At 40.1% G+C, this 26277-nt stretch overlaps 1 protein-coding gene and 1 long non-coding RNA gene across 2 annotated transcripts; one reads left to right on the forward strand and one right to left on the reverse strand.

Moving 5' to 3' along the window:
- Positions 1 to 644: 644 nt before the first annotated feature.
- LOC311299015 (interleukin-1 receptor type 1) lies at positions 645 to 25950 on the reverse strand. The gene is made up of 11 exons (XM_084422397.1): positions 25576 to 25950; positions 19397 to 19486; positions 18422 to 18665; positions 11224 to 11404; positions 7688 to 7853; positions 6376 to 6438; positions 5387 to 5531; positions 4483 to 4628; positions 3237 to 3380; positions 2930 to 3094; positions 645 to 2040 (listed from the first exon to the last, which is right to left on the reverse strand). The coding sequence occupies exons 2-11, from the start codon at positions 19482 to 19484 to the stop codon at positions 1649 to 1651; spliced, it is 1734 nt and encodes a 577-aa protein (XP_084278523.1). The 5' UTR covers positions 19485 to 19486; positions 25576 to 25950; the 3' UTR covers positions 645 to 1648.
- On the forward strand, positions 18789 to 20340 carry LOC311299016. Its single transcript, XR_014629031.1, has 2 exons — positions 18789 to 18915; positions 20198 to 20340. It is a non-coding gene; the product is annotated as an uncharacterized lncRNA (long non-coding RNA).
- Positions 25951 to 26277: the final 327 nt, after the last annotated feature.

Genomic DNA, 26277 nt, shown 5'->3' on the forward strand with positions numbered 1-26277 from the left:
CGCGACGTGACGTCTCAAAGCGACACTAGGTCCGTAATGAACGAATATTTGAAATGATGAGATGCTCAGAATAAGCGCTGAAAAGACATACACACATTAATCCTTCGCCCACCGTTGGATTCCGTCGTTGGGCCAATGGGTGGTCCATACAGCATCATAGGGGCACTTTAAAAAAATCTCTGTCTTTTCACATTGCTACATTTTTCTAAATGTCATGAATTGTTAACAAACAAGTATGCATTACTTCAATGAGCTCATTGTTTCTAATTTAAATTATTACATTAAGTTAATACATTTTTAGCTAACTGTGATTTTGTACATGTACATTTCTGAAATACATAACTTAGTCAGTTTCCTCTGATAACAGATCACTCTAAAATGTAATGTGGATTCATGCATTTTCTGTAAAGCTGCTTTGAAACAATGTGTATTGTGAAAAGTGCTATACAAATAAATGTGAATTGAATTGAATTGAATATTCATAGTAAATACGCAATTCATATTGTACATAAAACATATTTGGAGTAAAAATCATAAAAAATAAAACAAATTAAGCAAGAAATATATCACTGCACAACAGATTGTGTGGGAATCCAATGTTGCATTATAAACACAAGAGCACAAATGTAAAAAAATGAAAAAATGCTTAAAATCTTTTGGTTTTTATTTACATCATTTCTGTATTATTATTTTTTTATTTCACATCTGACATAGTATTTACAGCTTTCTATTTTGTGTCCACAGAATGACTGGTGTGCAAGAGCTCAAGTTCTCTTCATCCTTAGGCTGCGTTTACACTTGGCATTAACTTGGCATGTGACCTGGATCCGGATGTTGTCCACATACACATTGAAAAGACAAGTGTAAACGCGCCTTTGATTGGAATGTTCTCCGATCAGAGTGTCCAGGTTCGGAGGTAGTCGAGGACATATTGTGATCGGATTTCAGTGTAATGTAAACGCAATCCAGATCATCGTGTGTCTGCATTCACAGGTGGACGTCACACAAACCCCCCACTGTCATTATTCCCCCTCCTCTCTCCGGAACTGAGAGCTGTGTGGTTTTGCGATACAGTCGAGTGCAAAGTACATCGCAAATATACCGAAATGTTTTCCTTCGCACCCGAAAGTTGCAGAACCGTTCATTTTCTGCAAAGAACACGCATTTTTCCCACCACAGCTGGCAATGCTCTCGGACCCTTACGTTTCTCTGTACCGTTTCCATTACGGTATCTATCCACATTATTAGTACTTGCATCCTCTTCATCCTCCTCATTTTGCGAGATTTGTAAAATGTACCCCGACTGAAAATTGTTTTAGGTTGTAATCAGAGGAACGACTGGGCTCTAGAAGTAAAAAAAAAAAAATCTACCTCCATAAAACAAATGTACACATATATATTCAAAATGCATCAAGGGATGAGTGGTTTGCCTCCAAAAATAAAGAGAACAGACTGAAATATTGAGATTCATGTGGAAATTGGCATGTTTGGCTTATCTGTTTATATTTCTTTACTAAAAAAAAAAAAACCTTAAAAAAACCTCTGGAACAAAGGCTGGTGGAAAGGTACGGTCCCTGGTGCACTCTATAGTTAAAGGCAAAGCTAAAGCTTCTTTTCACCTCCAGACTGCTGACTGCATCACTTCAAGCTAGAAACTAAACCAATTCCTGTTTTTGGATTTTCCTCTGACAGGCATATGGTAGCGCACCTCCCTCCAGAAGCGTGCTGAAGGGTCGAGAGAGGTCACACGCTCCTCCATCTTCCAGTCGCAGCACATCCGCCTCTTCCTTCTCTTCCAGGCTTGTAACGCTCCCTGTTTCTCCTTGAGGAGTCTCACTGAGTGAGGCAGGCGGTCAGGCTCTCGGATCTCCTCCAGCTCCAGGAGCACGATGCTCACAGTGTTCTCCACGAGCCCTCGGTACAGGCCCGTCTGCTGCTCGGCCCACTCCAGTGCCTCGGGACTGCAGAGAGACGTCGAGGTGTAGAGGAGAAGAAGTCGACGACAGCGGGTCAGAGCCTCCTCTACAACATCCACCACCGCTGGAAACATGAGGAGGACAATCAGCCAGGCAGAACATCGGGATTAAACCTAACATTAGGGACGCACTATATATCGGCCACCATATCGGTGTCGGACGATATATCTCCATTTTGAATGTTATTGTTATCGGCCCGATAAAAAGATTTGGCCGATATATTAAAGCCGATAAATAATGGATTATTTCCTTCAGCTGAGACTCTTCAGATGCGCACTGTTCAACATGATGGTTTTAAATTGCTTGAAATATGATTGAAATCACTTCAGTTTCAGTTCAGTGCAACGTGCAGCGCAAGTCTGTCATATCGGCTACATAAAATGATGATGAGAACATTATTATAATTGTGTTTGGGACATGGCTTTTAATGGTGAGACTTGTGTTTTTGTAATCAGGCTCTCAAAAATGGTATAAAAATTTGGATTTAGATTTATTGGCTAATACATTGGTTATCGGCTTTAATATATAAATAATTATCAGTATCGGCCAATATTTTAATATCGGTGCATCCCTACCTAAAATGTATGACTTATTACACAGCTTTTCACCACAAATAATGAGGGGACATGAAATAACATGCACCAATCTTATTAATTATTATATTATTTTTCTTGATTACTCATTTATTATTATTATTTTTTTAAGTATTATTATTTAGTCATGTTGATATATAAAAGCACAAAATTTTGGGCCAAATTGTGCAGCCCTACTAACAACCAGAGCAAACCTCACAATTTTTATCATAAAAATCCCAAATAGATTTTTTCCCTAAATCATGCAGCCTTAACCCAGACTACTGTAATACAGCTAATGTTTGTATTGATTTTCAATGCGATGACAAGAAGAACCGCTGGTTTAGATTACAGTGCTTTGTTTTATTGCAAACTCTTTACCTTCTCCAGGTAGACCGTCCCGGCCCAGGATGAAAAGCTTATAACCGTATCGGCCCTCCAAGACCTGTGGCAAAGTGCTCATCGCAAAAACCTCAGCCTTTTCACTCGAGCCATCAAGGACTCTCGGATAGGCAATGTAGGCGTCATACTGCTTACCATCACCATCTAGAAGAAACAACATCAGAAACACAGTTTCAGCATGTCCTGTAATGCTAGCAGGGGAAGGTGTGAACTCTAGTTAATGTAACTGCGTTATTTCCAAGTAACTGCTAACGTGTGAAAGTATATTTCCTGTTTATATGAGTACCTGTGGTTTTGTAGAAGAATGGAAACACAGTCCGGACCCACAAGGCCAGCTCCACCTTGAATACGGTGCACAGAGAAACTCCCATCACGAAAAGCAGCGCCACCGATCCCAGGAGAAGCCCGAGAAGCAAGAAGAGATTTGGATCTGTGGATGTGGAAATCTGTTTATGTGTTGCTGGTATAATAGACAAGTGAAAGTAGATCATATGCTTGCTTATAGAAATTTTATTTTCCACATGCCAATCTTCAAAATCATTTGAAAGCAATATAAACTTTAAAACATGTCATTCTGTAAACACAGTATAAATAATAAATAACTATTTAATAAATAAGACAATTGTGTCATGAAATTGATGCCGGTATCTACAAAAGTGAACAAGTAAATAAACTACTTAATAAAATAATGGAGAAAGGGGCATTCAAAATGTTATTCAAAAAGGTAAATAAATAAATACATTTTGTGGCTTGTGGTTTAATAATAAAAATATTAACACGTATATTAACACCTCAAGTCCACGTATCTTTATGTAGAATCAACATAAATTAGGTATAATTATTCATTTAATATGTTCCATAATTCAAATGATTATTTTTGAGTGATTTAATTTATAGTCAACCATTAAAACTTGAGACAAACCAATAGATTTTCCCAAAATAAAACCACAAATATGGTGAAGACTTGTGAGTTTGGTGATTTTCGCTTCCTCTAAATCTCGGCCACTCCGACTAAAGGAGAAACACCCATTGCTCATTTAACCAGTTAACTAGTCACTGGTCTGTCGACACTCAAAGCGAAACAACAACAGCCAATAACAAAATGATATTTGATGCAGCAAGATTTTGGACCAATAAAGTGTTAAATTGGTTTAACAACGTTTCTGTTAGAACTGTGTCGTGTTAGCGGCCTCTAAGTTAATAACTAATGATCGTTGCGACGGAAGTGAATCAATCAAAACTAACTTTATCTGGACAGTAACTTTATTCTAGATCTGCTGTAAAGCCTAAACAATCTCTGTTACTTTAATATTCCTATTATCACTGTAAAGCTGCTCTGAAACAATCTATATTGTTAAAAGCGCTGTATACATGAAGGTGACTTGACTTGACTTAAAAAGCAGTGATGCTGTGATGCAGTGAGTGTGTGATGCTGTGATGCAGTGAGTGTGTGATGGTGTGAGTGTGTGATGCAGTGAGTGTGTGATGGTGTGAGAGTGTGATGCTGTGATGGTGTGATGCTTGAGTCGCACCTGCAGGAACGAGTGAGAACTGTCCGATCAGGGTTCCTCGGCCGTTGAACACCATACAGGTGAAGTTTAGATAGAAATCTTCCTGCCAAACATCTGACACGGAGAGTGTGCGCACTAACACAAAACCATCCTCCGTTCTGCTTACACTTTAAGAGGAAAGGACACACAGTTACATTTTCAACATTATCAACATTACATTAAAATTATATTGCTTATAACACACCAATATAACATTACCTACTAATAAACAGGAATATTTACCTATATATATATATATTCTTTCACCAAATCATTCTTAAAATAAATCCCACACAGAAAACTGAGTAATTATATGTATGGTTCTACTGCTGACAATTAGTCATTTTTTTTTATATATTTTTTATATTATTAATATTTTATGTCCATATCAGGCATGACTGAAATCTAATATTTATGTAATGGCATATATCACAATGCATAACTGTGACATAATTTTCACTGGGAAAAATGTATGAAAATGTTTTAAATATCAAATAATCTTGTGGTAACAGCTATTTTTGTGTTATCCAATTATTGAAATACATTATGTAGCCCCTCCAGCTCGAACCGCCCGCTCTAAGCGAGACTCGAACCCGGATCCGTACGCATGCGCTCAAACATGGAGGATAAAGACCACAGTCTCTTGAGATCAGGGGAGTGAGGTTTACACACACACCTCTCACTGGACTACAGTGACAAATGAAAGGTGCTTTGTTTATTTTGAGTATTTTCTCTTTTTTTCTTGCAGGAACTTTATCAAAAGATTGTTCATAATAAATATATAAATCTAGTCTGTATAGTTTCAAACAAAAAAAGGATATTCAAATCTTCAAACTTCATTTCCTATCTTTGTCTTATCTGAACCACAGCTAAATTCAGTACTCACTTCATGCGTTCCTGATGAATGCGATGCGACGAGTTGTCGGTGATAAATTCCTCTTCAGATCCCAAGAAACCTTTCCACAGCACTGACACCTGTGGAATGCCTTTTCCCGGCACAAATACTACACAATCCTTCCTGAAGGATGAACCTGAAAAACATACAAACACAGATGGAGTTTATAATATTCTCTGACTCTCACAGGACACACACACTCTTACAGTTTTAGCTTCGGTAACACTTTACAACAAGAGCCCATTAGTTAACATTAGTTCATGCATTAACTAACATTAAATAACAATGATCAATACATTTTCTACAGAATTTATTCATCTTTGTTAACATTAGTTAATGAAAATACAACTGTTTGTTGCTAGTTCTTTTTAGCACGGGTTCATTAAATAATATTAACAGACACAACTTATAATTTTAATAATGTATTATTAAATGTTGAAATTTACATTTAAGAAATGGGTAACACTTTACAATAAGGTTCATTAGTTAACATTAGTTAACTACCATAGTTAACAAGAATTAACAATACTTCTACAGCATTTATTAATCTTAGTTAATATTAATTTCAACATTTACTAATGCATTATGAAAATCAAATGTTGTATTTGTTAACATTAGTTCATGCACTGTGAACTAACATGAACAATCAATGAACAGATGGATTTTTATTCACTAACATTAATAAATAATGTAACAAATGTATTGCTCATTGTTAGTTCATGTTAGTTAATACATTAAATAATGTTAACTTATGAACCTTATTGTAAAGTGTGACCAATAAATGTTTTAGAAGTAATGTCAGGAAATTGAACCTTATTGTAAAAGGGTTACAGGGAATTTAGTTGCAGGATGTGGTTTATTGCTCAAGTAACTGAACTTTGAGTGTACAGAACATATGAGTAGCTAAAAAAACTGAGATAAATAAAAGATACATGAATAAATAGATATATTCTGATAATGAAAAGAAATGTCCAGCTTACCTCTCTCAACTTTGATGATCTCATTAACAGGCTCAATCAGCCTCGGTTTCTTTAAATATTCATCTGTAATAATTATAAAAAAAAATAACAAATTAAAAAGCAAATTGACAAAACATTGAAAAAAATGCTTTAGTTTTAGCTTCTTATTAATCAAATTAAGATAAAGTTAAAAAGGCATTTCTGGAGCAGTTATCTGTTATGCATGATTATTCACATCCATTAATCAGATCTAAATATGTGTGTAAATATGGTCTGTTGTCATACACTGACCGGTGTCTCTCTGATCCCTCTACTGGCGGTTTAGTTTTATATTTAAAAGTATTATTTCATCGTGGTTAAAGAGATAGAATACATGGACAGTGGTAGAAAGAAAATGTTTAGAAATAGACTATTACGGGTGAAATATGAGATAGCAATATTATACAAATCACATGTAAATTGGAAAATGTTGGCGTTATTTTGTCACTTATTGGGAGCAGTATGCTAGCTGGAGCCGTTTACCTCCAGTCTTTGTGCTTAGCTAGGCTAGCGGTGAGACAGAGTTACGGCACGCACGGAGATGAGAAGGGTATGCATGGACTTATCTAACTCTGGGGGTTACGGGGAATAAGCTAAAGTCCCAAAAAGTCGGCGTGTTCCTTTAAATAATACCCATTGTCCAGTTGTGGTAGATTTTTCTATATGTCGCACCTGACCTAAGTCTACAATTGATGTCCCAGAACGTCTACAATCCAGGTTAGTTTCTCAGGGTCTCGTCTACAGTCGACGTCCCCGTTCAATAATATTTATAGTCTAGCACGTCTACAGTTGAGGTCGGCCGAGTCAGTATTCCCTAACTTGTTCTCTTAACTAACTTGCTGCGCAGCAATAATAACCAGGCAGACTTCAGACAATGTCTTTTAAATGCTTTAATCACGGCCGGGAGAATTCCCGAGCAGTTCTCAGAGAATCTCTCCCAAGAAGAAGAACGGCCGGAGGATCTCAGACGAATTTCAGAGAGAATCCCACCAGCAAACAGAAATACAACAGGTTTTATAGGATAAAGACAGACACAACAAATAAGATCATCGTGACTAACATGTCACCTTCTATCAATATGATTGGTTCAATTGGTAAAGAGATTGGTTCAATTGTGGAGAATTTTCCACAACACAAATTGGCAAAGAACAGAACGTTTTGGTACATTTTGTCCAAAGTGTTAGAATGTTAGACCTAAAAAGGGAAGTAAGGCTAGATGTTAGAATTATGATTAGTTTGATATACAGTTTACTATTTTATTCATTAAAAAATCCATCACACAGTAAACGCTCACCGTTAACATCACACTCTACAGATACAGCCATTTCACCGACGACTCCACCTAAACTAAAGGTCAATTTGCAGGTGTACCATCCAGCGTCATCAAGATGCACTTTGCGTATATAAAGCATATCCTCATTTGGAGCAAACTTCTCATCTTCTTGAAGAGGCTCACAGTTCTGAGAATCAGAGAAGACAGCAGACACAGACGAGACAAAGGAATAGAGTTTATAGTAGGCAGCTGCACAGATCCACAATAAAGATGGTGTATTTTGTTGTCATTTTCTCAACTACCCTCTGAGGATATTTACATGAATGTGTTTGGCAGTAGTGTTAATTTTATCAGCAATTTTTTTATTTAGCCTTGTCCTGTTTTTGTCTAGTCAAGTTTAAGTTGACTAAACGTCTGGGAAATGTTAGTCTAGTTTTATTCAACGTAAACTTTTTTTCATTTTCGTCATGCTGCATTATGCTGGTTAAATTGATAATCACATTTATTTTTCTCAATTGTAATCACAACGACTGTAGTCATTTTAGATTTTTTTTTAATTTCATCAGAATTATTTCACTTTCATGTAAGCACTAATAGGCATTAGTAGGCATTTATTTATTTTACCTCATCTAGTGTAGGCTATTTATCATAAAAATAAACACACTCTTTATATTTAGAAAATTGATAAAACAAGAAACTTCCCTCAAAAATAAAAACAGTGGAATATATTATGTGGTTATAGTAAGTGCATTTATTATAATAATATAGTTGAGATCATGTTTGGATTTATTACAGTTCATCACTGAAGCTTTGATGGCAGATTGGTTGCCAGATTGAGAAGATTAAGTAAAACACAGGGCAGAAAATGGTTTCCTTTTAACAGAAAAGCTCTGATTGGGGATTTAAGCTCTTGACATCTGGCAACCACAAGCATGAAAGCTCGTAGTGGCCTGTTAAAAACGGTCTGTAACATTTAGTCTATTATGTGTTTTTTCCGCAAAAAAATAGATTTTGGTAACGTTTTTTTTTTTTTACTATATTTTAGTCTTGTCTTTTCATCAACGGTATTGCATGTTGATATAGTCACAGTTATCGTTAATGAACAGTGTCGTCTCGTCTTAAAATAATGGTAGTCGCAGAACATTTTTCATCATAGTTTTCGTTAAGGAATTAACACTATGCTATATGAAGGTGTAAATGTTTAATCAGTCCATAAGAATTCTCCTGGGAATCGAACCCATAATATTGGCGTTGCTAGCACCTGCTCTACTGTTTGGGCTTCAGGAAAGCAAACACACACAAAGACACAAGTACATATTAAAAAAACATGTTTTTTCAAAACAAAAAACAACCTTAACAGGTTAAAACAGTTAACCTTCCTCATTAGTTCCCCTATTTATTTCTAGACTCCAGAGCCAGTTTAGTTTTCTCCTCTATCTCGTCTCAATCTGTCACGTTGTCTGTTCCTCCGGTTCTCCGGTTCTCCCGCTGGCGCCTGGGAATCGAGCTGCCCAACACTCTCTGCTGGACCTAATTATTTTCTGTTGGCTGCTTTTGCCCATTGTGTGCAAATTATCCATAAATAAACTGAGTTTTTGTTGTGCTCACAACATAATCTCGTCCTGATCCTTGAGATGTATCAAATACAATTAACCCCCTGGGGTCGGCGGTATCGCCGGCGATACCAGCTCGCGTTTTTCCTTATCAGTGCAAAAGAGATTCTAATTACTCTGTTGACTTTGATCTTCCATACACGTTTCATACATCAATCGATCCTGTTAAGTGTGTATTATTTTTGTGTATACTCACAATAAAAACAAAGTGTTGTGCTTTTTGCCAAATAAAGAAAAATAAACATGATGTGAGTTCTCCTTTCTCTCTGTCAGTGAATTCCATTCTGAAACGCGTCCGAAAATGAACTGTAACTCAGCGAATACTCAGTCAAACAGGCATACAGACCAACAGGCATGAAGCTTGAATTCTCTTCTTTTAAATGAAGTCATTTTTATAAAAAACAAATATTCACAGTTTATGTAATATGTATGAAAAGAGAGAGATGTCCGTCGTTCTCATCTCAGCTCATTAAGTTTTAATGTGACCCCGCCCACGGAGAGCGCGCGCTATTCAAATGCAAATGTGAGGCGATCCACGCAAACCTGTGAAACGCCCACATCAGCTGGATAACACACACCGCAAGTTCACTTTCAGACTGTACTTTACGACGCTGTGAGGAATAATAGTATCTTGATATTAATCCTGGAAAATTTACCTCAGAAGTTCTGGAAGTTTCATTTCGAGGAGCGACGGGTCCGGCTGAGGAATAGGTCAGTTCTATATCTGCTTTGTTCTAATCACAAGTGTCTGTACACGCAAAAGACTGTTTTATGAATCACGTTTCTGAGTGTGAATGAATGAACGCACAAATGCACACTGTTGTGGAGCTACTACAGCTGGAAAAATACTGTTTCAAAATGAATCGCGTTTTTTGTGTGTGAATGAATGAACAGCTTTTACCAAACTCTATTGCTATACTGAGATGAGTAAAAATCGACTACAAAATCGGATAGATTATAAAGTTTTTACTGTAAAATACTGCCACATCAAATAAGCTTATAATGTTGCCAATTTCAAAAATTGAAAAATTTAAATCAATGTATTGTTTTATGTGAATGATTAGGCAGGATGATTTTCAACATCATTTTGAAGAAAAAACGACAAAATGCATTATTCAGAAGTCTTATTGACACATATTTAGTAAGTGTTTTGTGGCCTTATTTCAGAAATTTTCATTTTTAGTTTTTTCAATAACCATGCATAAACATTATTTTCTCAAAAATACAAACATGTACATATATGTTGCTCACATATTATGGTAGCCCTGTTTGTGCTAAATAGAGTGTAATTATACCTTTGCCATTAATATGTTTGTAAGCAACTGAAAAAAGCACAAATGTTAGGGCATGTCAGAACATCTCAAGGACCCCAAAAACACCTTAGACCCCAGAGGGTTAACTTAAAATTTACCCGGAACAGAACGATCATACAATATATAGAATTTAACAGAGCACAAGGGTTAATTTGTTCCTTAAATAACTGCCGTTTCCATTTAGGAACCAGGGTTCCCGCACTCAAAAATATTTAGGTTTAAATTTTACATTTATGAATTGGAACTATATATAAAAAGTATGAACATGGTTAAATATGGCTAGCAATATTCACTGAAACATCATTTTCATAAATTCCCGTTTTTTACTGGTTTTAATTATGACTGACTGACATGCATCACATTGAGTTTGTTTGTTAAAACTGTGTAATCCAAATGGATGGAAATTTTATATAAGTTCAAAGGCATACATTTAGACCTAAATATTTTTTCGGACATGAAACATTGTCATTAAAACTAATAAAATCTTAAAAGTTCAAGGGAAATATGAATATGTTGTTTCTGTTAAACAGAAAAACAACATTACAGGCGAGTGATTAATGGCAGAACTGTTTTTCCTTCAAGGCGTCGACGGCGACCCTGACCCCGTATGGAGATAATGATGTGTTTGTACCTTGTACCACTGGATGGAGGGATGATCCACACTCCTGATGTATCTCCTCAGAGGACAGGCGAGGACATCGTTCACACCGGCACGGATGCTCTGCAAACCCCTAACCGGTCGCTTACAGTCTCCAGACGTCATCTCGCTCACCACCAGCACTGCGGCCTGTCTGTAGCACTGACTCGGAGTCCTGAAGACGACACACAGGTGTTTATAATGAGACTGTCTGTAACACTGACTCGGAGTCCTGAAGACGACACACAGGCGTTTATAATGAGACTGTCTGTAACACTGACTCGGAGTCCTGAAGACGACACACAGGCGTTTATAATGAGACTGTCTGTAACACTGACTCGGAGTCCTGAAGACGACACACAGGCGTTTATAATGAGACTGTTTGTAGCACTGACTTACACTAGATAGTGTTACATTAAGCACCAACACTATCTACTGTAAATGATAAATCCCGCTTGACATTTGTGCTGACTACTGTATACAAGCCACCATTCAGACTTTAGCAAAGAATTTGCTGATTTTTTATCCAAGTTAGTACTGTCTGCAGATTCAGTGGTAATTGTTGATAATTCTAATATACATGTAGATAACAAAGCCTCTGGATTACAGTTGATAATACCTAGAATATCAAAATCGACTGCTGGATCCTTTTCCTATTTAGCACCTAAACTCTGGAACAGTCTTCCTAACATTGTCCAGGAAGCAGACACACTGTCAGTTTAAATCTAGACTAAAAACACATCATGATGTCACATCAATCACGCATGATGTAGTCAGCCGGATCCAGGCTGTATCCAGATCAGATGGAGGACCTGGACCTAGACATGACCACAACGCATTAAGTAGTCAGCCGGATCCGGGCCCTATCCAGATCAGATGGAGGACCTAGACATGACCACAACACATGAAGTAGTCAGCCGGATCCAGGCCCTATCCAGATCAGATGGAGGACCTGGACCTAGACATGACCACAACACATGATGTAGTCAGCCGGATCCGGGCCCTATCCAGATCAGATGGAGGACCTAGACATGACCATAACACATGATGATCTAGGTCCAGACATGACCACAACACATGATGTAGTCAGCCGGATCCGGGCCGTATCCAGATCAGATGGAGGACCTGCGTCTAGACACGACCACAACACATGATGTAGTCAGCCGGATACGAGCCGTATCCAGATCAGATGCAGGACCTGCACCTAGACATGACCACAACACATGATGTAGTCAGCTGGATCCGAGCCGGATCCAGATCAGATGCAGGACCTGCGCCTAGACACGACCACAACACATGATGTAGTCAGCCGGATCCGAGCCGTATCCAGATCAGATGGAGGACCTGGACCTAGACACGACCACAACACATGATGTAGTCAGCCGGATCCGAGCCGTATCCAGATCAGATGGAGGACCTGCGTCTAAACACGACCACAACACATGATGTAGTCAGCCGGATCCGAGCCGTATCCAGATCAGATGCAGGACCTCCGCCTAGACACGACCACAACACATGATGTAGTCAGCTGGATCCGAGCCGGATCCAGATCAGATGCAGGACCTGCGCCTAGACACGACCACAACACATGATGTAGTCAGCCGGATCCGAGCCGTATCCAGATCAGATGCAGGACCTGCGCCTAGACACGACCACAACACATGATGTAGTCAGCCAGATCCGAGCCGTATCCAGATCAGATGCAGGACCTGCGCCTAGACACGACCACAACACATGATGTAGTCAGCCGGATCCGAGCCGTATCCAGATCAGATGGAGGACCTGCGCCTAGACATGACCACAACACATGATGTAGTCAGCCGGATCCGGGCCGTATCCAGATCAGATGGAGGACCTAGACCTAGACACGACCACAACACATGATGTAGTCAGCCAGATCCGAGCCGGATCCAGATCAGATGCAGGACCTGCGCCTAGACACGACCACAACACATGATGTAGTCAGCCGGATCCGAGCCGTATCCAGATCAGATGGAGGACCTGCGCCTAGACACGACCACAACACATGATGTAGTCAGCCGGATCCGAGCCGTATCCAGATCAGACGCAGGACCTGCGCCTAGACACGACCACAACACATGATGTAGTCAGCCGGATCCGAGCCGTATCCAGATCAGATGGAGGACCTGGGCCTAGACACGACCACAACACATGATGTAGTCAGCCGGATCCGGGCCGTATCCAGATCAGATGGAGGACCTAGACCTAGACACGACCACAACACATGACGTAGTCAGCTGGATCCGGGCCGTATCCAGATCAGATGGAGGACCTAGACCTAGACACGACCACAACACATGATGTAGTCAGCCGGATCCGAGCCGTATCCAGATCAGATGCAGGACCTGCGCCTAGACACGACCACAACACATGATGTAGTCAGCCGGATCCGAGCCGTATCCAGATCAGACGCAGGACCTGCGCCTAGACACGACCACAACACATGATGTAGTCAGCCGGATCCGAGCCGTATCCAGATCAGATGGAGGACCTGGGCCTAGACACGACCACAACACATGATGTAGTCAGCCGGATCCGGGCCGTATCCAGATCAGATGGAGGACCTAGACCTAGACACGACCACAACACATGACGTAGTCAGCCGGATCCGAGCCGTATCCAGATCAGATGCAGGACCTGCGCCTAGACACGACCACAACACATGATGTAGTCAGCCGGATCCGAGCCGTATCCAGATCAGATGGAGGACCTAGACCTAGACACGACCACAACACATGATGTAGTCAGCCGGATCCGGGCCGTATCCAGATCAGATGGAGGACCTAGACCTAGACATGACCACAACACATGATGTAGTCAGCCGGATCCGAGTCGGATCCAGATCAGATGGAGGACCTGCGTCTAGACACGACCACAACGCATGATGTAGTCAGCCGTTATGATGTAGTTACTTTACAAGAAAGCTACCCCGCCCTCGCGCGTCACTCACCGGCGAAAGGAGAAAAGAGTGTTTTAGTCCCGCCGAGGCCGGACCAACCTCCATTTCTCAGTCCCCTCTTAAGTTCAGGCGACTGGAAATATCAATATTGCAGTAAACGAGCCTGTTATAATACATGCACGCCTGCAAACAAACGCCGACACAGAACATGACGCTCTCTTCAGCTCGCGCTAACTGAAAGCTTATGTGTTTTCCCCCTGTGGCTCAGTGGCGAAATCTTAGGCTTTCGCGCCAGAGACCCATGTTCGACTCCTGGCTCTGGCGGCAGATCAAAATTATGCTGTTTGCTTCTCCGAGCTCGCGGCCAGCTTCTTACATACAGAAAGCGAACCCGCCTCTCGCATCCTCCCGCTCTCAGGATGGTGTTCGAGTATTTATGAGCATCTAAACATATGAGCCTTCAAAGCATTTCGCTCTGTCAGTCCCCTTAAGAAGGCGACTGCAGATGTGTATTTTGCAGCCAACGAGCACGTTGTACAACCCGCTCGCCTGCACCCAAACACCGTTTCTACGGCAACCCAGAGAAATCTCATTAGAGTACAATTCTGGTTATCCGGCTCACGCCGATGGTGTCTTGAGTGTAGAAAATGTCCCAGCCTCCCAGTGTTCACCCCTACACACAAGCACGATTCCCCCTGTGTCATTCACTCATGCAGAGCCCACTCTAGAGCTGGCATATGCCGCTCGAGTGTTGAATGTAGGAAATGTGCTCACAAAACAGTGCCCACACCTACACACTGCCCGCTCTGCTACACTTTTATCCCAGGGGACAAAACCTATAAAGCCGACACACTCCGGCTATGTGTAAGTCTTGTGTCCGCCCGTGAGCTCCCACGCTTACTGATAAACACAACACATCCGCTTTGTCAGTCCCCTTAAGAAAGGCTACTGCAGAAGTTTTTTTTTGGCAGCCAACGAGCCGGAAATACTACCCGCTCGCCTGCACGCAACCGCCGTTTTCACGATGACCCAGAGAAATCTCAAAAGGAGTGTAATGCCTGGGTATCTGGCTCACGCCGTTGGTGTTTTAAGTGTAGAAAATGTGCCCACGTCTCAGTGTTCACCCCTACACACAAGCACGATAACCCCCGTGTCTCTCACAGAGCCCACTCTCATAAGGCTGGCAAATGCCGCTCGAATGTTAAATGTAGGAAATGTGCCCACGAACGGTGAGGAAAGACCTTTTCTCCCAAGCCGGTGGATCAATTTGGCATCCCCATCCAGAGCACTGGTCTCTGCATGCGTGGATAATCAATGGATACCCGTTGCTTTGCCAGAAGGGATCGTGAACACGATCACGCAGTCTAGAGCTCCTTCTATGAGAAGACTCTACGCGTCTAAATGGTCAGTGTTCTCCAAATGGTGCGCTACTAAGAGCCTGGATCCACGCACGTGTGGGGTTTCGTGGGTGCTTTCCTTCCTTCAAGAGCTGTTGGACAAGGGCAGGTCCCCTTCCACGCTCAAAGTGTACGTTGCGGCTATTGCAGCGTTCGCAGAGTCGACGCGCAGCCGTGCTATAGGAAGGAACGAGCTCATCATCCGCTTCCTTAGAGGAGCCAGGAGGATGAACCCCCCGCGGCCCCCCTCGGTTCCTATTTGGGATCCTTCTTTGGTCCTAGAGGCCCTGAAAGCGTTTCCCTTTGAACCGTTAGAATCCGTGGATCTGAAATACCTCTCGCTCAAGACCGTTTTCTGATAGCCCTGTCTTCAGTAAAACGTGTGGGGGATCTACACACGCTGTTAGCCCCGCATGTCTTCTTCTTCTAGAGAGAACCGAGGTTACGTTAGGTAACCGAGTACGTTTTGATTGATTCACTTCCGTTGTAAAGATCATTAGTTATAACTTATAGCGGCCGCAGACACACACCATTCTAACAGAAAACCCTTAATGCGCTCCCGCCACTCATTCACACAACAACAGTGCCTGTGGCTCGGGAACACACACATTAATTCATTGCCTTCTGTGTGTGTGTGTGTGTGTGTGTGAGAGAGAGTGAGTGAGTGAGTGAGGGTGCGCGTGCGTGCGTGCGAGAGAGAGAGAGAGAGAGAGAGAGAGAGAGAGAGAGAGAGTGTGAGTGAGTGAGCGTGCGTGTGTGTGTGTGTGTGTGTGTGTGTGTGTGTGTGTGTGTGTGTGTGTGTGTGTGTGTGTGTGAGTGAGAGAGAGAGAGAGAGAGAGAGAGAGAGAGAGAGAGAGAGAGAGAGAGAGAGAGAGAGAGAGAGAGAGAGAGAGAGAGAGAGAGTGCGTGTGTTGGGGCTGTCACGATTCCTTGATTAAACACACACACACACACACACACACACACACACACACACACACACACACACACACACACACACACACACACACACACACACACACACACACACACACACACACACACACACACACACACACACACACACACACACACACACACACACACACACACACACGAAGGCAGTATGGAAGGCAATGAACTAATGCTGTCCTCTGCTGACAGTTTCAGCTCAATTCATTTATCTAGATCAATATTTGTTAATCTTTATTTTATTTAGCTCATCAGTAACTCCACAGTTAGAGAGAATCCAGAGTCATATTACACTGGACGTCTTTAAAAAGGGAACTGGATGCATTAAGGTACACAAAAGAAAATGGGTTGGAAAAAAAATTATATAAAAATAAAAAACACATGAAACAATAACATAAATAAATAAATAAATAAACAACTCAGTACAAAACACAATTATAATATAAAATGTATAAATAAAAATAAATAAACTAATATGTAAATAAAACAAATACATTAAGTATTTAAAAATTAATAAATTTAAATAACTATAAATACATAAATAATATAAAAATAAAATACCAAATGAAACAAAATAAATAAAATAAAAATAAAAAAATGAAAAAATAACTAATTAAAAACTCAGTACAAAATATAAACAATATAAAACTGTATAAATCAAAATAAACAAAATAATAAAATAAATAAACAAACAAATAAATAAATAAATAAGAAAAAAGTAAGCACAATCACCCTTCAACTTGAGACTTGTTTGATATCTTGTTCACGGACTCATTATTCCATTTCTGTTCATCAAATTCCTGTGAAATTTGTTTAGATTATGTCTCAGTTGTTGTTCATACTAATATTTACACGTACATTTTTTTTAATTTAACTAGACGAGGCAGTTTGGGGTGTGAGTGTGTGCAGTGTACGTTGTAGAACAAAATGTTAAAGTATCGTCATGTTATGTTTAGGCTTTATTTTACTCAGAAACTGAGAAACCCCACAGGTAAACTGTAAGGATCCAGCAGTGAATAAGTTTGTCCCAGATTCTGTGGTCATACTCGATTCATATGAACAAGAGCTTCCAGCATATTTGATCTCTACTTTACACAGAAGAACAGCTAAGCACTGCATCTGCCTTACACTTTTACTCTCTATATTCACCATTATGCAAATCAGCATGTTTCTGAGCTGACAGTAAGTGTGTGTGTGTATTGTCTAAAGGTCAACATCTGCTCAACACGACACTGGTTTGCTCTTCTCACCATCCTGGAAACTTCACACATAGTTCCTGATCTTTCCGTCCATTAATTTCTTCGGTCAACAGAGCGAGTCTCTGGAAAACACAGAGCTGCAGTGGAAAACATCTCAACGTTCTAGCGCTGGAAATAGGCTAGCTCTTCAAGCTCAATGACACGTCTTGCGTGGGAAGCCCATCACCCCGAGTTCAGACTCACCACATCCTCTGCTCAAGCTCTTTTATAAAAACCTTTCACTACCAAACCAGGACCACGTGACAATAAACCTCATCCTGTAGCCTATTTTAGTTCAGTTACCCCGAAATTCAATATATGTGGACAAAAATCCCCTGTACGAGTTTCTGTCTTATATTTCTATAAATGCTGTAGTTAGGCAATATCACATGATCAAGCGTGCTGTTCTTCTGAATATATATATATATATATATATATATATATCACGACTGCAGTTCAACAAACAAGAAGTTAATACAGTGGGTTACATTTTAAACACAATATTGTCTGTTTTTGAACTATTTTGCCAATGAAAAGAAGTCAAGTCACCTTTATTTGTATAAGGCTTTACATACTGACGATGAAGAAAACACTTTCTGCCAGTGAAATGGCTTGGTGCCTCCTATGAGGCATTATCATTAAACATGTAGAATTACCTTTAAAAATCAGGAGGAAGCCGTTCATACCTGAGCAAACACACGTATGTTCCCTGGCTCTCCATGCTGATGTTGGGGAACCACAGAGACGTTCCTGAGAGCAAGACGTTCTGCTGCCCGTCTGAGATCTCCGAGCCCGTTCTCTCCTCAAACCACGTCACGTTATACGGCGTTTCTGCAGGAAACAGATTCTGCAACGGACACTCCAACAGCGGAGACTCCCCGGGGATCGCAAACGTACGCTCATACACAGGTCCGTAGTCCACGCAGGATTCTGTAGAAGAGAACATGATGAAGACTGAACAAATATAGAGAATCTACAAGAATAATAATACATGAGCTGGTGAACAAGAAACTAAACAAGACACACTGCAAAAACACACAACGAGTCCTAACCAGACGACACGCCAGAAAAGGAATCTTTCCCATTTTAACCAGAGGTTTTATATTTTAGAAACGGTTTCTATTTTTCTGCAACGTCACGGCTGGAACAACAACACAAAGTATGGCAATGATAATCTCAGGTAATGTTGGATATTGTTGTCCTATTGTTAGTTTAATTGCTTCTATTGCTGTCCTCATTTGTAAGTCGCTTTGGACAAAAGCGTCTGCTAAATGATTAAATGTAAATTTAAATGTAAATGTTTATGTGCTTTATTTAATGTTAAAAATGTGTAATGTGACTTTTAATCTCATTTAGTGCTCCAGCTTTGCAGCCGTACTAAAAGCTCATACTTCACCTCAGATCTTCAAATTAAACTACTGGAAAAGAAAGCTGAAACTGAACGGCTGCGTTCAGAGAAAAGTGCAGATCTCCAGAACAGGGCGTGGCTTCCTCTGATTGACAGACAGACAGACAGACAGACAGACAGACAGACAGACAGACAGACAGACAGACAGACAGACAGACAGACAGACAGACAGACAGACAGACAGACAGGCTACCCCCCCCCCCACCCCCCACCCCCCATAAAGTTAACAATGGAAACTGATGCAACTTCTTACCTGAACCTAAAGGTTCCTTATTTGATATTACACCACATTCGGTTGCCCGAAGTAAAGCGGCCAGAAAAACAAGGGACAACCGACCCATATCTGCAGAGAAAGACAGTTAAGAGAGTTAAGAATCAATAACCACAGGAATAAATGTGTGTGTGACATTCAGAACTAAACTACTGAATCTGAACTGAGATAGCAAGCAGAATTCAGAATTATATTTTCATATTTGAATTTAAGAAATGAGGAATTCAAAGAAACATGTTATCATACACACAACGCATTTAGATTTAGAATATTACAGTAGATATTAATAATCTAAAATAATTAAATTAATTATATATATATATATATATCGCCTTCTGTCACGATTTTAAACTTCACTGTTATTTGCAGGTTTTCCTGTATATAATATTGGAGAACTCTATAAATAATATTCAGGCTTTTATGACTTTGTTAGTCATGTTTAATGATCTTTGAACCTCATGTTTACTGGAAGTCAACAGTGTTTGAGACACAAACTCAAAGTTCAACCCTGATCCAGGCCAGAAAAACATTTGTGTGATATTTTCTTCACTTTATTTATAAAATGTACTGTATATTCTCGATACAAATAAATGTCAAAATGAGACATACACAAAATTAATTAAATACAGATGTGGGAATTAAATGCACACTTATTTTACACAATATTTACTCAATTTACAAACATTTTAAAACTGAAATATTGTACATTATGTATCATATCTGTACACACTGGTTCTGATTCCTACTCTCGCTTCTCTCTTCTTCGGGAACACCCATGAGAAGTGCTGACTCGAGCCGATCCTGTCGACTGGATAGAACTGAGCTGTCATTCTTGCACAAGAGTCTTCGATCTTTACAAGAGGAGACATTTCTGAGGAACTTAAGCTGCTTGCTCAGCGAAAAAACTGGGAATTTGAGGAATGAAAGTAAGAGAAAAAGGGAACACGCTGAAATTAAACAGGATCTAAGACAGCCTAAATTAACCCTGTTCTTAACCTCATTCATGTGTCTCGTGGACTGCGAAACATTTACTTCTCCATTAGTAAATAGTTTTTAATGGGCGATGATGTCCACCGGTTCCAGATTTAATGACCACTGTCCTTTTATGACCCTGATTAAACACCCTTCATATTAAAACCAGCCTGCCAAGCAAATCATTTTAAAGGGATTTTTCATTTTAAAAGGATTTTGAAAATATTTGTCCACACAATAAAATACAGTTTTGTTCTGTTTTGTTTTGTTCATTTCAGTTCAAAATATCTTCTTTAAATGATGACAATATTATTATTTTTGGGTGAAAATCTCAATTTTCTCCTGAAATAACCATATATGGAGCTTCCAAAGCAGAGTTTTACTTTCATTTCCATATGCATATTCCCATCCACATGAAACCATGTTTAACAGTACAAGACATTAGGAAAATATTAGTTTAGAGACTATAAATGTCATTTGAGCCGTTAGGTTACATTACTTAATATCATTTTGTAACCTTATCTTATTTTAGAATAAATATATCAAAACATCCCTAAAAGCAAAATCGTATAAAATAGGAGAAGAGTTATTCTCATTTCTTTCCACTGGCCAAATAGTATGTTTAATTGTTTTAAACAAATAAAATGTATGCATGTTTGCCAGTAAGGTCACTCTAAAAAATGCTGGATTGTTTCAAACCAAATTTGAGTCAAATATGGAATAACCCAACCATTTTATTAAAAGATTTAACCCAACGGCTGGATTTGTCCATATTTAACCCAAATTTGGGTTGAAACAACCCAGCATTTTTTTTTTTTTTTTTACATATGTTTTAGGGTGGTTATATATTTTTAATGGAAACATATAAGCATGTTTTTCAGTGAAAAAACAATTGTCTGACATTATAAAAAAAAAAAATAAAAAAAAAAATCGTACTGTTTCCTTTAAATTCTATGCTTCAAATACAGTGGTTTAGTTCATGATGTTGTGATGAAGATCACAGAATGACAGTTCGAACACCGAACGATCACTGTTCTCTCTGATCATGAGTTCTGTTTAGTTTAAAGAGGAATTATCATGTGCCTATAGCTCTCATTCCAACATTAAAACTATACTACGTGTCAGAGGAAAAGTGCTCAAAAGCAGCACATTCATCTAAATTCATAACATTTTTGTTTAACTTCTGGATAGTGGCCATGTAATTTCAGTGCTTACTCCATTAATGAGAGTGGAATATTTCATCTAAATGTGTATATTAATAAAATCATTCTGTTTCTTCATTACTTCTCTCACTCCAGTAAAAGAGTGCGCTTATTTACGCTCAGTTTATTTATTTTTTTATAAATCCTGATATGTGAATGGAAAATTGCTTACACACATTTCAATGTCTTTTTTGTGAGTACGCAACATGTATACATCACGCCTCTGGCCTAAAAACACCCTGTGACTCTTAAAGGCGTGTTGCATAATTTTGGGTTGATTCACATAAATATTTGCAATCCAGTTTAACCATTTCTGCTAAGAACTGGAAAAAATAAAGAAGAACAGATCTATTGACTGCTGATGGATGATCAGAATGAACCATGAACCTGACTGTCAAGTCCAGTGAAAGTGTGGGTGGCACTGGATTTAAGAAATTACAATGAAGTTGACCTGGGAAAACTCATTCCAACATGCCACATCATTGTAATAATAGTTCAACAACTTCCTGACAGGGTGAAGCACAAGTTAACATGCACTTTACAGTATTTCCATCGGAGAGAAAAGTGCTCAAGAGTTCCCACAAGCACAGAAATATGCGTTATCGCCTGAAGGCTCGGGTCTGGTTCAGTCCGAACACGCATGAGAACAAGCATGAGAACACGCATGCATGACATCACGCACGACAACACGAATGACATCACGCATGAGAACACGAATGACATCACGCACGACAACACAAATGACATCACGCATGAGGACACGCATGAGAACACGAATGAGGACACGAATGAGGACACGCAGGAGAACACGAATGAGAACACGCAGGAGAACACGAATGAGGACACGAATGAGAACACGAATGAGAACACGCATGACATCCAATCCAACTTTATTTGTTAAGCACTTTAAAACAACCAAAATTGACCAAAGTGCTGTACAGGAAAATAAATAAGAAAAAATGTAAAACATAACAGCTCACATCACGCATGAGAACACGCATGACATCACGCATGAGAAAACGCATGACATCACGCATGAGAAAACGCATGACATCACGCATGAGAACACGCATGACATCACGCATGACATCACGCATGACATCACGCATGAGAAAACGCATGAGAAAACGCATGACATGACGCATGACATCACGCATGACATCACGCATGAGAACACGCATGACATCACGCATGAGGACACGCATGAGAATAAACAGGAGAACACACAGGAGAACACGCAGGAGAACACGCATGAGGACACGCATGAGGACACGCATGACATCACGCATGAGGACACGCATGAGAATAAACAGGAGAACACACAGGAGAACACGCAGGAGAACACGCATGACATCACGCATGAGGACACGCATGAGAATAAACAGGAGAACACGCAGGAGAACACGCAGGAGAACACGCATGAGGACACGCATGAGAACAAACAGGAGAACACGCAGGAGAACACGCAGGAGAACATGAATGAGAACACGCATGACATCCAATCCAATCCAATCCAAAACTTTATTTGTTAAGCACTTTAAAACAACCAAAGTTGACCAAAGTGCTGTACAGGAAAATAAAAAATAAAAAACATAACAGCTCACATCACGCATGAGGACACACATGACATCACGCATGAGGACACGCATGAGGACACGCAGGAGGACACGCAGGAGGACACGCAGGAGGACACGCAGGAGGACACGCAGGAGGACACGCAGGAGGACACGCAGGAGGACACGCAGGAGGACACGCATGAGAACACGCATGAGGACACGCAGGAGGACACGCAGGAGGACACGCAGGAGGACACGCAGGAGGACACGCAGGAGGACACGCATGAGAACACGCATGAGGACACGCAGGAGGACACGCAGGAGGACACGCAGGAGGACACGCATGAGGACACGCAGGAGGACACGCATGAGAACACGCATGAGAACACGCATGAGGACACGCATGAGGACACGCATGAGGACACGCAGGAGGACACGCAGGAGGACACGCAGGAGGACACGCATGAGATCACGCATTAGAACACGCATGACATCACACATTAGAACACAAATGACATCACGCATGAGAACACGCATGACATCACGCATGAGAACACGCATGACATCACACATTAGAACACGCATGACATCACGCATGAGAACACGCATGACATCATGCATGACATCATGCATGACATCACGCATGAGAACACGCATGAGGACACGCATGAGAACAAACAGGAGAACACACATGACATCACGCATGAGAACACGCATGAGAACAAACAGGAGAACACGCAGGAGAACATGAATGAGAACACGCATGACATCCAATCCAATCCAATCCAAAACTTTATTTGTTAAGCACTTTAAAACAACCAAAGTTGACCAAAGTGCTGTACAGGAAAATAAAAAATAAAAAATAAAAAACATAACAGCTCACATCACGCATGAGGACACACATGACATCACGCATGAGGACACGCATGAGAACACGCATGAGGACACGCATGAGAACATGCATGAGAACACGCATGAGGACACGCATGAGGACACGCATGACATCACGCATGAGGACACGCATGAGAACATGCATGAGAACACGCATGAGGACACGCATGAGGACACGCAGGAGGACACGCAGGAGGACACGCATGAGGACACGCATGACACCACGCATGAGGACACGCATGAGAACACGCATGAGGACACGCAGGAGGACACGCAGGAGGACACGCATGAGGACACGCATGAGGACACGCATGACACCACGCATGAGGACACGCATGAGAACACGCATGAGGACACGCAGGAGGACACGCAGGAGGACACGCATGAGAACACGCTGTACAGGCAAACTCGCTTACATTACGCCATCTTCACATTACACATGGGTTTTTCTATAAAACAGGCCTTTTACAGCTTGTATTGGTGTTTTCAAAAAGTATTTGCTGCAAGATTCGAAACTTTCTGTCAAGCCATTTAAACCAAAGGCTAAATAATTAAACAAATAAATAAACAAATAAATAAATAAACAAATAAATAAATAAATAAACAAATAAATAAATAAACAAATAAATAAACGTGAATATAAAATATGAGTGTAAAATGATTTGTTGATCGGATGAATGATGGAAAGCCTTTATCCAGGCTTTAGTGTGGTCAGGGTTATTTACACCAGTCGCTTTTTCATTTGATGGTTCTGGTAATAATAAAGTTAAAACAACATTAAATTAAATGATGAAATGATATGAGAATTTAAAAAAAATGAATGTGTATGATATGAGGTGTATATATAAGACCACTGATGATGACTTCAAAACCACACTTCAAAATGAGTTCTTTCCAGAACATCTGTGCTGAGTCAATTTAATAACTAGCGCCAGGAAAATACTGTACAAACTAATAAAACACTGTCAAAGCCAGGAATCAGCGGTGACCGGACGCTTCATTTACACCAGTCTGCGCTTATATTCCACATCATCTTAAAGATCTAGAACTAGCATGCTAAATGTAATGCAATAATGCAAATTTGTCTCTATTTTAATTCTTTCATGCAACTAAAATCACAAGCATTTGAGCAGCACGTGTTTCAAAGCCTCCCATGATGATCCTCACAAAGAAGAAGCTCAAATACAAAGTTTACATTTGTTTAAATTCGACTTTTTCTTTGAGTCACTACATAATTCCCATAACTGCATATGTGATGTTTTCTTATGGGTTTACTGTTATTCTAAAATGTCGGAAAAGGTCATAAAAATAATAATGAGTAAGAGTGTCCAAACTTCTAAGAGCCTGATTTTTCCATGTCTAAAAACAGACAGGAACATGACATTCATTCATCGAGTTAAATGGTAGGCAAGGATTTTTCCTCACCGCATGTTTACAGAGGAAATGTGGGAAATGTTCTCATCAACTAACCCACACACAGAAGTTAAAGCATGGATATAAATGAATGAGCCAGAACATTTTCTGAAGTGAGGAATCTTACCTACAGTCCTTCTTCCCAAGACAACATGATTCCCTCAGTAAATCGCGCTTTATACTCCAGTCATGTACATTAGTTTGTCTTTAAGAGACAGCTTTACGTGTTCATCGGAGCCTAACGAACCCGTATATCTCTGTGTGTGAGTGTGTCAGATCTGTCGTGCCACTTCTCCAAATCCACAGGAAAAGCAGGTTTTGCAATATCCTCTAAGGTTTGGGAAGCTTCCTCTCCAAGAGTTGCGCAATGAGAGGCGGAGAGAAAGAGCTCACTGAAACTTAATCATTTTATCACGCTGACTAAAACTGCTTCTTTTTAAACGATCTAACAATGTTTCTTCGGTTGAGGTAGTGAAGTAAACTTGAGCCTGATCCCAGTCAGAGAATGAGCATGCGCAGTTACAGCCGGAGTCCTGCAGGGGGCAGAAGAAGAGTTCAGTTCAGTGGCAAACCTGAAACCTTTATTGCTCTTTTTCTATTACATCATTTATTGCTAAAGCCATGAGACGCTGAACAGAGTCAAATACAGCGAACAATATAAAATACAATGAACAATAGTGCAAAAAAAATTAAGAAGCGAACATTTTACATTTACATTTCTGCCAAATGCATAAAAATGGTCACTTCATTTGTTTATATTAAAATACTGTGAATATAAACTATAAAATACAGCAAACAGTAGAGCAAATAAACAAGTAATATAAACAGA

This window comes from Rutilus rutilus (genome assembly GCF_951802725.1).
Source record: "Rutilus rutilus genome assembly, chromosome: 10".
NCBI classification, from domain to species: Eukaryota; Metazoa; Chordata; class Actinopteri; order Cypriniformes; family Leuciscidae; genus Rutilus; species Rutilus rutilus.